The sequence below is a fragment of the Rhinolophus hipposideros genome (assembly GCF_964194185.1).
Source record: "Rhinolophus hipposideros genome assembly, chromosome: 8".
In the NCBI taxonomy this organism is placed as follows: domain Eukaryota; kingdom Metazoa; phylum Chordata; class Mammalia; order Chiroptera; family Rhinolophidae; genus Rhinolophus; species Rhinolophus hipposideros.
The window spans coordinates 52,718,205-52,732,609 of record NC_138054.1 but is presented as its reverse complement, the minus strand read 5'-3'; the positions used below and the strand labels follow the sequence as shown (position 1 = coordinate 52,732,609).

The 14,405-nt window shown below is 43.4% G+C and overlaps 1 protein-coding gene across 20 annotated transcripts in view; it reads left to right on the top strand.

Moving 5' to 3' along the window:
- Positions 1-14,405, top strand: part of FGGY (FGGY carbohydrate kinase domain containing) — a 661,235-nt gene that overhangs the window by 467,249 nt on the left and 179,581 nt on the right. For all 20 annotated transcript variants that reach the window (XR_013993878.1, XR_013993879.1, XR_013993880.1 and 17 more), the window contains one exon: positions 8,913-9,041. Coding sequence is in view for 17 of the 20 variants with exons in the window: in XM_081057761.1 (XP_080913887.1) it covers positions 8,913-9,041 (129 nt within the window). In the remaining 3 variants the exon portion in view is untranslated. The remainder of the gene's footprint in view (positions 1-8,912; positions 9,042-14,405) is intronic.

Below are 14,405 nucleotides of genomic sequence, written 5' to 3'. Positions count from 1 at the left end.
GAATCCCCGTCCAGGCCTTCCCACCTCCTAACCTCAACTGTGAGGCGGCGTGCCAAGCCTCAGGCCTCCTATGTATACCTCTACCAAACGAGCTCTGCCCTCAAGGCGGTTATAATCTAAAGTAGAGAAGAGGCACAGGGCAAAAAGCCATTATGTAGAACAGAATGATGTAATTCCAAGAAACATGCTGTGAGATCCTGGAGGAAAGAGTGATTAATTATGATCTACCCAGGAAAGGCTCTTTGGAGGTGGCCTTAGGCTAGGTGAGAACAAACTAGGGCATCAGCAATTATCTAGAGAATTAGGTCACTGTGGGTGTCAGGTGGATGATTTCAAGCTAAAAAGACTGCACTTTGTGCTCTGAATAGTTCACAGTTGGCCACATACACCGCTGGAATCCATTGGATTTTTGCCGGCTCTTCTGTTCTCCCTGTGACTTATAGCCCTGGCTTAAGTGAGCTCCTGCTCCAGCCTGGGGTGGGTGGAAGATGGTCTGAAGTGAGGAAGCCTGCGGTGTCAGCAGCCTTGGGGTTTAATCCAGATTCTACCACAGCGGAGTGACCCCTAGGTTCAGTTTTCTCTACTGCAAAAGGAAGACACTGAAGTTAATGGTCTCGAAGGGCCATTGGAAGTCCAGAATTTCTGTTTTTGGAACCTGTCTAGAAGAGGAAAGGAAGGAGCTGGAAGATTCAGCATGCTGGGATTTCGTGTTCCTAGACATGACCCTCCATGACAGCCTCCTGCAAAGAAGCTGCCTCCTTTCTCTGCCCGACGCAGTCAACACCCACTTGTGATAATTCTCCCTGGCTTGGATAACTACTACCTGTAATCTACATGGTATAGTCGGAAGATCCCAGACTTTGGGATCTGAGGATCCTGGATGGAAACCCTGAAGGTGCCCCTCAGCAGACAGGTGCCTTTGAACAAATTATGTAACCTTTTCATGCTTTTGTTTCTACAACTGTAACAGTGATTATAATCCTAGCCTCCTAGGTTCGTTGCAGGCATTGAAGCTGATAGCAACTGAAAAATGACAAGAATAGTGATTGAGAGCGTGTAGGTTTTCTTTTTTTTCTTTAAGATGAACTTTTTTAAAAAAAAATTTATTGGGGAATATTGGGGAACCGTGTGTTTCTCCAGGGCCCATCAGCTCCAAGGCATTGTCCTTCAGTTGTGGAGGGCGCAGCTCAGCTCCAAGTCCAGTCGCCGATTTCAATCTTTAGTTGCAGGGGGCGCAGCCCACCATTCCTTTCAGGAATTGAACCGGCAACCTTGTTGCTCAGAGTTTGTGCTCTACCCAACTAAGCCATTCGGCTGCCCTGAAAAGTGCATAGGTTTTGATAAATTGCATTATTACTATTATTATATTTATCTTCCTAAAATACAAGGTGTTTATGCCACTCCTAGGCTCACTGACCTACAGTAGTTACCGGTTGTTTGCCAGAACAAGTCCCAACTCCCTGGCCTGGAGTCCACCCTGCCTTCCTGAGACCTACTTAGCTATACGACCTGGGGCTTTTCCCTTAGAAGTTAACCGCCATCCACTTCTTGAATCAGACTTGACCAAGCAAGGAGGATTTGAGAGCCGTTATTTCACTAGATGATCAGATCTTCAACGTCTTGCCACCATAGCAGCGCTGTACCTAGTGACGGGCTCGGCCTCCTGGTCAGTCACTTTCTGGGCACTTGCACAGGCCTTGATACATGTTCCATGGTCCCGGAGTTCGAGATACAAGTGCATTACTGATGGGGTTAGAGTAGGAAACACGTTCCTTCTCGCAGTAGCATCCAAGAGTCACATTTAATCCAGTCCTTTTATTGTCCCAACTGATACTCAGTGTCGTGAGTGTGTGTGTGTGTGTGTGTGTGTGTGTGTGTGTGTAATCTTTTTGTCTAAGTTGATTGGTCCATGTCTTATGGTCTTCTCTTTTTAAAAGAAATCTATAAATTCAGTTGAGTGAACATTACTGAGAATTTACGAGTATGTTCTCGACACTGCTGTGTGCTGGTGGGGAGAGGAAGTGAATACAGAGATAAATAAAATTGTCTTTGAGCTATTCTCATCTAGTAGGAGAGAGGGAAAAAGACAAACGGAGAAAAACAAAACACAACATAAGGGTCATTCAAAATTTGATGTAAAATATATGTTGTGTTTATTTATTAAAACCTGCTGTAGGTCAGAATACAAGGTCAGGAATATAAGATATATGAAAGACAGTCCAAATCGCAGAAGAGCTTACAAGCTATAATAGTTACAATATATAATTCAGAAGAGGTATTAAATGGAAATAGTGTCTACTGAAAGTAAGCCCTGTGAGGGCAGGAACCTATCTTGTTTTCTAATGCATTTTCAGCATTACAACAGTACCGGACCCAGAGTAGGTACTCGGTAAGCATTTCTGTAATAAGGAATGAATGATGAGGACATCATCAGCAAGTTTTACATGTAATCACTAATTTTAAATAGAACTTAGTTAAAAGAGATGATTTTTAGGAGGCAAATGAAGGGAAATGTTTCAGAACATGTCTTTCAACAGGTGGCAGAACATGTCAGGTTTTGAGTTTTTCATTAATTTCTGTGAGGGAGTAGTTCTGGGCATGTGTAACTCCCATCCAGGAGCAAGAAGAATTACTGGCATGTTTTTCAATCAGTCTTGTATCAGTTGCGGTTCCTGGTCTAGAAAATTCTCTGAGATAGCCTGCCTAAGTGATCTGAGATCTCTAGAGGAATTTAGGTGCTGTGTATGGGTCAAGCCCCTAATTCTGTCAGGTCTTTTTAAAAGTACCCATAGCCAATCTACTGGCAGCCATAGGCACATGATGGTATTGTGTGTTGTTTAGTGAGGGTTCACGCATCACGTCACTTTGGAGCAGCACCATAATTGGACCAGTTCTTAACCATCTTTGAAACCGCCCCAGCACCTGGGCTGTCTGCGTAAAACAACAAACTCATGCAAACCACCACATGCTTTTAAACAAACTCCAGCCTATTGTTTGAGAGTTGCTCTATGCTGGCAGGGCAGGGTGTCACTTCTCACTGTCCTGGCCAATCTGATTGGCCTGGTGACCTTGGCAAACAGAAAGCAAGGACCTGTGCTCCAGAGCTAAGCATGGTGGAACCAGGGTCGCATGCCCAAACCCTCGCCCAAACCTTTCTGACATTTCCATGGGCTTTGAGCCAGCTCTCCCACTGGGTTTCATCTCATGTTTGTAGGAATACAAAGGAGTACTGAACCTTCCAGTTAATACAGCACCCCAGCCCCCACTTCCCCCTTCCTGGAGAGGATAACAGTTCTGTTGACCATTATAATGCATTTTCTGTCTTCCAGCAATCCACACTGTCATTAATTTCTGCTACTGACGTCAGGAAAGAGGATTATGTGTGTGTCTGAAACTGTTCCCAAAGTGCTCATTAGTCATAGATAATTGAAAAACTGGTAGGGGAAGATTTGGTGTAATAGTAGCCCCCGCCTGTGAAGAGGGGGTACAACTACCAGATAATTGTAGGCTCCAGCTTGGGACCGTTCACACGGAGTCTGCCCATCTGAGTGGGAATTCAGTAGACGGGAGCCCAAGAGCCCTCAGCGCAATTATTTTTTTATACCCCAAGGTGAGGGTGTGTTCACAGGGACAGAAGCCAGCCAGATGCCAGAGGAACAAAATCAGTGAATTATCCATGGGAGTCTCTCCTGCCTTCAGGCTGAGAACCAGGGTTTAGGAAAGATGCAAAGTATTCTCCTCAATATAATTTTGCTGTAAACTTAAACGAGTTTGTTTTGATCACAAAAGAAATACAAGGTCATGGTATAGAAAAGAAGCACAAATGGTAGAGGAGAATGCCCTGCGTAATGATATTCTGCGTATTTTTCTAGGATTTTTCTGGAAGTATGTGTGCTTCCATTCTTGCATCCCTTAACAAAATTCACAGTTGGGGTTACACTCTGAATACTGTTCTGCATCTTGCCATTTTCACTTAATTTATCTTGGACATCCTTCCAAATCCATAGCTTTATTCTCCCTCATGCATTTTAATGACTGTGTAGTATTCTGCTGAATACATGTGTCTAATTTATTTACACTGACCATATTTAAGAGGGAAAATACCTTTTAAAAAGTTACACAAGAAATGTACGTTCAATGTAGAGCAATTAGAAACTGTAGATTAATAAAAAGAAAAAAAAATCACTCCTAATTTCTCCATCCAGAGAAAGCCTTTCTCTGTATCCCCCCACCACCCCATGCCAGGAATGTATTTTTACAAATAGACCGTCTACCTTCTTTGTTGTTCTTAAAATGAAGTCGTACTCTACACAATGTTTTGCAGCCTGCATTTTTCAGTTGGCTTGATTGTTTTAAAGATAAAAAACTATTTCCCCTTTGAGCCTTTCTCTACACTGCAGGTTTATCTTCTTATAAAACAAACTGAGTGCCCAGCACTGTCAGCTGGCAGGGCCCCATTGCCTCAGTTGTACTGTCTGAGGTCGCCTGCTCTCTGTCCAGTGGGCCCCACTGCTCTGCTCCTCCCGGTGTCCTTTCTGCCAGCCTACTGAATGCCTCAAGCACTCTGCCCCGTGGGGCTCCCGGCAGTGAACCTGCTTTTTGCTCTAATGGCATCCATTTCCCCTGAGTCTGATAACTCTGCAACCAGCAATCTGCCATCTGTCTTTCCAGACCAGGCTCAGATGTCACTTTCATCTTGATTTCTTCCACTCCCCTGAGCCAAGCTCACCATGCCTCCTTAGTGCTCCGGAAACACCACATACATTCCACCTTTAAAGCATTTTAAACTGGTCCTGAGAACCTTGGTTTACCCAGAACAGTGTGTGAGTCTTCTGAGGTTAGAGGCGTCCACACCTAGATCTTGGCACAGGGTAGGTGAAAATCCATGATCATCATAATTACCATTGCGATTGAAATGTGTGGTAAAATGCATGTGTGAATGGTTGACTGAAGACGGAAGAGTTTGCAAATGCAGAGGCTGTGAAGCCCTGATTACCTCTGGGAAAACCAATGCCGTGAATAATTTAATTATATGGTGAAAGGAGGATTGTACTTTGGGAAAAGTTGTCAAGATTCGCTAACGCTTGCTTCGGACAGCTCCTCTAGTCCCCTCAATGCACCTCTAGCAGATGCACTTGAAGTGTGGTCTGGTGAGGTGATTTCTCCAAGAGGGCCACCTATTTCTGTCATCCTGTGTTATGCCAAGCTGTTTCCTTTTGGTCTCTAGATAAACAGAGCTTCTTCCTGCTTAGGGTCCAGATAGACTGTTCCTGAAGGCTGTGGTTCCGGCTCAAAGCAGGGATGTTGATCTTTGTGAATATTTATTTTCATTCCTAGACCACTGGGCTGAGGAGAAGGCCTGGCTCACTGCCCTAGGTTGGATTCTCTGGAGGCAGAGGCTGAGACAGATTTGGGGGTAAAAGATGTTTACTAAGGGTTTCCACCTGTGAAAGAAAGGGGGCGGGAGTACGATCGACAGAGGGAAATGTGGAATGAGGATGCAATCCCACCACCCTTGGCCCACCCAGCAGAGTGCTCTGGAGTGAGCTCTGCCCAGTGGAGCCCGTTTGCTCATGCTTTGCTAAGTCACCGGGTATGGCTGCCCTGGAAAACACATCACCTTCAGGGTGGCCTGAAGGAGCAGGCAGCTGGAGGCTGTCTGCCAACCTTACGTGGGCAGCATGTCCATCCTTAATGGGGATCCCGGTGGTGACACGTACTGATCTGCCATACTCCCCATATCCAGCCACCACCATGACCTGCCATTTATTGCTCCACAGAATCTCTCCTGTCTGCTTCTGTTTCTGCATCTCACTTGCCAATACCTTCAGGAAGGCCCTCCTCTTTTCTCTTTGGTTACTGAAATAGCTTCATAGTTGTTTTCTCTTTCCCCATTCTGTCCTTGGCTACAGTGCTGCCAGAGAGATATTGAAAAATACCCAAATCTAGTCACTTTCCTCCCTAGTCTAATGCTCCTTCGGAGACCCCAGGGGTCTTCCTGATTAACTTCAAACACCTTCACCTAGCTTATAGCGCATACACTGTCCTCACTGGCCTCTCCATCCTTACCTGCCTCCTCCACCCGCTGCGCGTTCTCACCCCAGTTGATGTTCCAGTTCACTCAGCCCTTCGGCCAGTTTCCCGTCTTTAGGGCCTTTGCTCCAGTGCGAAGCCTGCTGAGAAATCTACCTGTGGTCTTCCAGCATGCGATTGGAATCTAGAACCCCTGCCCAGAAGACCAGGCTTCTGTCTGTGCCTCACCAGCCACGCTTCTTTCTAAATGACGCTTCAGAAGACTTGGAAGAGTACCCCACTCTGTCTGGAACCTGTAATGAAAATTACGCCTTCTGTGTTTGTGAAGATTGGGATGAAGGTGGAATAAAATTCCCATTTTGACCTTCGTATGAAAAGTAACCCTTTAAAAAAAAAAGAAAATTGAATGTACATGCATATGTCAGAGATACTGTTGGTTCCGTTCCAGACCAGGGCAGTAAAGCGAGTCTCATAATAAGGCGAGTCATAATCATTTTGCTGGTGGAGGGCCTTGCCTTCAGTTTTTAAAAAAAGGCACATCTGTGAGGCTCAATAAAGCGAAGCACAATAACACAAGTATGCGTGTAGTGGGCATGATTTTCAAACAGTGCTACTGTTTAAACACCCATCATGTTTGTTCCAAAAATGCTTCTCTTCATTCCCTCATTCACTTACATTTTTTTTTAATAGCTGCACCAAAATATAATGTGATGAATAAGGGCACAGGTTTGATATTAGAGTGGAATCCATAGCCTGTGCTCCGACACTTACGCTCTGTCACTGGGGAATTTACTTTCCCCTGATAAATGTGACTTTCCCCATCCATCCTTGCCATGGGGACAATAATAATATTTTTCACAGGGGGTCCTTATTACAGTGAAGTGAGAAAACGCATAATACGCCCTCAGCGCAGTCTCCTGGGACAGAAGTGCTCACTCAACCTAAGTGCTGCCTATTATGGGCTAGAAACTAGACATAGTGACGTAACTAAGACAGTGGCCAGAGCCCAAGTGGCCACTGCTCCCTTCCAGTCTTCTGCTGGCCTCGGCATGCAAAGCGGACTAGAGGTTCTCCTGGCTCTCCACCCTAATATTGCAGCACATCACATGAACCTCTAGACCAGCACTGTCCAATAAAACTATAATATGAGCAACATATGTAATGAAAATTTTTCCAATAGCCACACTGTAGTAAAAAGAAATAGGTGAAATTAGTTTTAATATGTATTATTGAATATATACAGATATTTCAACATGTAATTTATATAAACATTATTAATGAGATATATTCATTTTTCTGCATTAAATGTTTGGCATTCGGTGTGTATTTTCTACTCATTACATCTCAGTTCAGACACTGAATTTCCATTGTAAATAATTGAGTTAGATTTCTTAGATTAACATTGAAAAGTAGATTTGCACACCAAAGTTGTTCCAAACATACTTGAATCTTTTTCGGGGCCTGAATTGTATATCTGTTTTTAGATTTAAAATGGAGTGAATTAAAATTAAATGAAAAATTTAGCCCTGCAGTTATTCCAACTTCTTAAGATTTCAAATGCTCCATCCACATGTGCCAAGTGGCTAGTATTATTGGACAATGAAGCTCTAGAAGCCATTGCAGTGGTTTCACTCGTCTTCCTCTTCTTTTTCTTAGCTAAACTTTGTTTTCAAATTCAATTATAGAAAGACGCTTATTACCTATAATGGATAAAAATGGTGTTGTGGAGGTGCTTTGTTTCCAGTTAGGAAAGTGTGGTGAGTCATTCACCCTCCTGCTCACTCTGACCCTCACCCTGACCTCCACCCCTAGGAGTTCTGAAGCACCTCTGCCCATCCCTGGAGCTCCCGGGAACAATGAACAAGTGGTAGGTGTCTTAGTATGCAGCAAATTGCCGACCACACATTCAGAAGCCTAGAATGTTGGAACTCAGAGGGATCTTAGCATATATATGAGTCTACCCCACCTCTCCTTGCACTGCAGAAACACTTATTATAAATTCCTTGGCAATGGGGAGGGGGAGTAGTCAGCCTCTCTAAACACCTGAGAGCAGATGGCTTATTTTATTTGGTTCTGACTTACACCATTCTCTGTGTCCTGAACTCTTCTCCTTAAGTAGGTTGAGGGCAAGGACCGCCGTTTACAGCTCCACAGCACCCACACAAAGCAAGACAATCAATAAATTCTTAACTGAAGGCCTTTCTGACTGTAGGAATTCAAGGTCACTTGAAATATCAGGGTCGCTGCATTGCACAACTCCAAAGAACACCATTCAAATTGTATTCTATGGTTGTGCAAGTAGCAACCTTGTAAAGTTTGCAAAGTTAGACTGGGTTTTGTTTTCCAACTGTGGAAAACTTTTAAGAAATTTTTTATTGGAACAAAATTATTCTCTCCCTTATCCTCTGATTAGAAGCAACTACATGAGTAAATTTTCTCACCTTCCTCAGAAATATATGTTCATTAGGCAATATGTATGGATGTGAGAATGTGTGTATGTGGGCGTGGGGTATGCTGGTAGAGCTGCTGTGTTAGAAAGCCCATTTAACAGTTTGACCATTTTAATCTGGTCTTCAAGTGGCCACTGTGTTTATGTTTTTTGAAACTTCCTATTAATGGAATGTTTCTCCAGTTTGAAAGATGCCTTAGAGCTCTTGGCTTTGTAAAGCACCCCAGAGTGTGACCCATAAGAACTAAGAACATACACTATTACCGAATGAGCAAAGGGATGCTTTGTGGCTGCATGGTTTCTATCTTTGTGAAGTTGAGGAAATGCAGAGGAAAGGGGAGGGAGCAGACGGGTTCTCTTAAGAAAATCCTAGGTCCGCTTTTGTGTTTTTCAAACTGACGCGTGTTTGTTTTCTCTCATGTCTACCCAGGAAACCAAGTGCTGCCTCCTGGAGCTTCTCTTGGAAATGGGCTCACACCAGAGGCCGCAAGAGACCTTGGCCTTCCTGCTGGAATTGCGGTGGCAGCCTCGCTTATTGATGCTCATGCGGGAGGACTAGGTAATCTCCTCCTCTGTGTCCACAACCAGCACTGTGTTCACCTAAGACACTCCTTTCCTGGTTTTAAAGCAAAGATCAAGGGTTGGTGATTCAAAATACAGTAATGACATCTTTTTGCAGTGAGGCATTTGGACAGAATTATAGAACTTTATCAAATATGGAATTTATTTATAACTTTATTAATTTCTCCATGCAGAATAATAGAAAAAAAATGATCTGAATCAATATCTGGATGGTTCTTTGGTTTGCTGAAAATTTGAAAAAGATAGGTTCACTTCCAACTAGTATATATGACAATGGTGTGTTTACCTGCACCGTTCTTTCTAAAGGAACTCCAAAACTCTTACAAGTCTAATGGATGCATTTCCATAATATAGTTGGCTTGTATCTTATATCCACTTACTTGAGTGCTAAGTGGTAAGAATGTCTTGATTTCATCTCCTAAATAACTGTGAAACATAGCATTCATGTATTCATTATGTCAAAGATCTGTTAAATACTTACTATGTCTCATTCATGGTGCTAGGGGACAATGAATTTAAAACATCAGAGTACATCTTACAGAGCAAGCTTTGTTTTGTGCTCTGTTTCCATTTTATGTGTATGTGCATGTATAAACTGGGCCATGATGAAAATGAATTTCTCACCATGGATCACAGTCAGAAAAACTTTGAAAGATATTCTCTTCCACACTTCATAGAACAGCCAAGAATTATTTTTCAAATACTTGCATAGAATTGTACTCCCAGAACTCTGGCCGTGCATTACACCTCTTTGTCTCTGCATGTTTATGCTCTTCCCAGAATGATAGGCCCTCCGCTTCCTCCATGGCTGACTCCGACTCTGACTTGAAGACTCATATCAGATGCTTTCTCCTCTGCACAGCCTTTCGCGGAACACTCAGATTTATTTAGACATTCTCTAAGTTGTACTCCTTTCAGTACGTTTGCCTACCACTGTTCAAGAAGTGATCACATTGTATTATAATTACTGATTTATCCACTTGTCTTTTCCACTAGACTAGGAGCTCCTTGAGCGCAGGGCATTATGTTATTCATCTTGTATCACCTGTGCTGAGCCCTGTGTCTGGTTCCTGTCGGTGCTTAATAAATGTATTATACGAATAAAGTCACATGACGGCAAGACTAAGGTGAAATGGCTTTAACCTGTAGAGTGAGAGTTAATCTGTTTCCTTATGTGGCAGATTATTAAACCATATCTTTTTCTTCTACATAGTCCATGGACTTTCAGAGTAGGGTAGTTCTCACTGATCTGTGAACATGTCTGTCTTGTTCATCTTTATGTGTTTAGGATCTAATACACTGCTTGAGAAATAGAGAGCAGCCAATAATACACGTGGGGTGGTTGAATGGTAGATAATAGTGATTACAGGCAAGGGTGTGTCTCTCCCTTCTCAGTGTGAGCAGTATACGCTTTTGATTTGAATGTCAAGATTTTGAGTTTTAAGGACAGACACAGAGAGCATTTGTGATGTAGGTAGGTTCCTGAAGTTCTCTTGAGTTACTACCCTGGTAAGAATTATACAGGAAAACTCTCTTTCCTTTGACTAGACAGTTGGAGAACCTTAGACTTCTGGACTTCATCTGCCTTCCCATGAATCTGATCCTAGTTTTCTTTTCCTGCTTCTCTAACAGAACACAGGATTCACTACTTTAAGTTACTGATATAACTTGAGGTCTGAAACAACCTCAAAAAATGGTTAGATGAACTCCATGCTAAGACATCACTGAATGTCAAGTAAGAATCCAGCTTTGGAGATCAAAATTGGGTACTATCCAGGCCTCACACAAACAAGCCCTAACAGTTATGGTCCCTTCAAGCACCGATCGGGCATGACCTCCCTTGGACCCCACATTCTGACTAGTAAGAGGGGTCAGTACACTGCTTTGGAGAAATCCTCCTGGACTCTCATTCTCAAAGGAAGCATGGGTCTGGGGGCCAAGACAAAAGAAGCAAGTAAAACTCAACCCCTGCCTTTTCCGATTCTGGGAAGAGAAACGGAAGGACTTTGTGGGCTTAAAAACTGAAGATAAAAGAACATTTTTGTTCTTAAGGTGCTGGTTAGTAAGTTCTCCAGCAGACAGCCAGAAGATAGGAGTCGCTTTGTTTGCTCTTTGTGGGGGTGCTTCTGGCCAGGGCTCCTGCTGCTGACATTTTTCTAGCTTATAAAAATAGTGTTAACTTTGTTCCAAGACCTGTTCTTGGCTCTAGCACCCCAGCTTTCCCGAACGGCAGTAAGAACCTGCTTTCTGAGGCCCCTCTCCTCTCAGTTTGTTCTTAGCGATCAACAAACTTCTCATAGTCGGTCAAATCTTGCATCAGGTGGCATCTCCTCTGAGAGCCCTCCCTCACCGCCCCAAGCCGACTTACGCACGTCTTTCTCTTTGCGCTTGGATTACCTCCATTACTGTACACATTATCAAGCTGGACAATTTTGTCTCACTTACCAGTTTGTAAACTCTGAGAGAAAGCACTCGCTGTTTCACCCATATATCCCAGCATCCAGAACGGTGCTTTGCACATGGAGGAGCCTTCCTTGGTGCATATTTAGCGAATGAGTGAATGAATGAATGGATGGCATGCCCTAAATGAGGGAATGATATTACAACTGAGAAATACAGTATCTTTGTATTACAGAGGCAGTTGCCCCTATATTGTAGGTATGCCTGGCTCAGTTCTCCATGAAGCAGAAGCGTGTGGTTGGAGCACTCCCTGATCCACTCCTAGACGCGAAGGAATCAGCTTCCTTTGTGCTCCCATCATGTTCGCAGGGGTTGGCCAAGAGTAAACTGTGTGCCTAGGTTTAGCATCATTCGTTGATTCCAGATACTGGATTCTTTGCCAGATGTTGAACGGGTTTAAATTGCTCATCAGGGCCAGATGGTGCATTGGCTTAAATTCCTCATCTGAGTTGCAGAGTCAAGTCAAAATGAAGGTTTTTGAACTTTCTTTCTCTTTCCCCTCATCCCCTCTCTTTTAATAGCAGAATTGGTTTAACCAGTCTTGCAAAGAGTTTCTGGTCCATGCCCTCCTAAAGCAAAACATAGTTTGTTCCAGTGAAAAATAAAACATGCCAATTTCTTCTCACCATTGTCAGTGTTCTGGAAGCAATGCTGATTCTCAAAGAAACTTTATACATGCTATTATTTTGTTCCTTCTGTCAAATGAGACGATGAAGCTAGTAACAAAGATGGCCTGCCTTGCCCAAAGTCACACAGTTAGTGGGTGTAGAGGCATGATTTAAATCCACGTGTTTTAATCACTGTGCTGTATGGAATGTCTTAGCTGTTAAAATGTGATCCATTCTACTCTTGGATTTGACCCTTAAAATATCATTTGAGCAAGTAACAAATATTTTTTTTAAAAGTTTTTCAATATTTATTGATGACCCATTTTACTAGTTGATGGGGGTGTAAAGTAGATATGAGAGAGAACTGGACTTCGGGGAGTTTGTAGTCTAGTAGAGAAAATAAACATTACATAAACAATTGCAATTATATGTGCCAAGTATTGAGTGTCTTAGGAAAACATAGAATGTGTCCAAAATTGAGACGTGAAGAATTTTAAAAGAATTCCTAGAGGAAGTGATGTCTGGCAATGTAATTGCAACATTTCTTACCCTATTATTGCTTCTTGTAAATTGAAATTTATTTACTCACTGTAACGTTTAAACTTCAATTAGGCTTTTTTTCCTAATACCAACCACAAGCATTGTCATTAATTCAAACAAATATTAGAGCCACTACTCTTATTTGTACGACTATTGTTATAACCATTCTCACTTGCCTTCTGTGTGCCAAGTACTTGGACACTTGACATACTTTTATCTCTTGCTCCCCACAATAATCCTTCAAGGTAGAAGTTATTTCCTATTCTATACATGAGGAAATTAAAGGCAGAAAGCATAACATTTCCATAATTACATAACTAGTATGGCAAGATTTGAACTTGAGTCTGACTCCAAAGCTCGTGTGTGTGTGTGTGTGTATTTTCTCTATACCAGTGGTTCTCAACCAGGGGTGATTTTAAACAACCCCCCACACCACACACACACACACACACACACACACATACACACACACATACTCCCCCACTCCCCCCAGAGGACATTTGGCAATGTCTGGAGACATTTTTTGATCGTCACACCTGGGGAACAGGGCAATGGTACTGGCATGTGGTGGGTAGAAGCCAGGGCTGCTGCTAAACATCCTGCGATGCTCAGGACAGCCCACAACAAGGAACTATCCAGCCTGAAATGTCAGTAGTGCTGAGGAGGAGAAACCCTCCTCTAACCTGAAACGTCTCCATTGATGGTATTTCCCTTCATCAATTCAGTTTATTTGTGAATAGAAGTAGAAGCCAAACAACAGCCCGAAATAAGCATTTTGCTGTTATAGAAGTACTTTGTCAGCATACATTTCAGGAAATTAACTCTTTCGTGAAAGTAGTCGTGAGGTAAGAAGACTGAAGTGCAGGCTGCGGAGTGGGGAGTATAGGATGGTCCCCACCCCACCTGTCTCACTAGGAGGCCAGCCGCACTGTCCCACTTGTCTGTTCACTACATCACTCACAACCTGCCTCTGTGCCTCTGCTCATGGATGTAGTTCGCTGGGTTTGGGGCGGCCTGCCCTGCCCTTTCCACCCAGATAATCTGACTCGTGCACCAGCACTCACTGTACATGTTACTTCCCTTGTGGAAACTTTTCCAAACTGAACCCCACTCCTAGAAAACAGTGAATCACTCCCTGCCATGTGTTTCTACAACACTTTGCACCTGTTTCAGTTTTCCCACCATATCGTGTTCACCGTTGGGTGGTCCTCATCCATCATAGAACCCAGTCAGTCCTCAGTGAATCAGAGAATCAATTAAGATAAGAAATTAAAATGAAAGATCAAAAACAAGGATTGCTAAATCTGGGTGAAGGGGCCTTTTAAAAATATAGATTCCCAGGCATCTATCCCTCGGCGGATTCTGAGTCTGAATTTCTGGGGTGGGGCGCGGGAAGCCAGTCTGTAAGGCGGAAGGTGTTACCTGGTACCCAGAGGAGACAGCCGCGGGGCAAGTTGGCAGTGGGCACGTGGGTCAGAAGTCGTAATGATGTGCGACTGCCAGGTAGAAAGATCAGACCAAACCAGAAGTGTGCTGAGAAGGAGCCAGGCGCGTGCTCCGGCCAAGAGCTGGGGGCAGGAGGGAGCACATCCAACCAGAAAGTGGAGGTGGACCCAAAGAGGCAGATGGTCTGTAAGGAATGGAGAGGGATTAGACGAGCAGATAAAGTCATGCCGGGAATCTGGAAGGAGAAAAGCAGTGTCAGTGCCTGAGCAGATAGGGCAAGGATAATT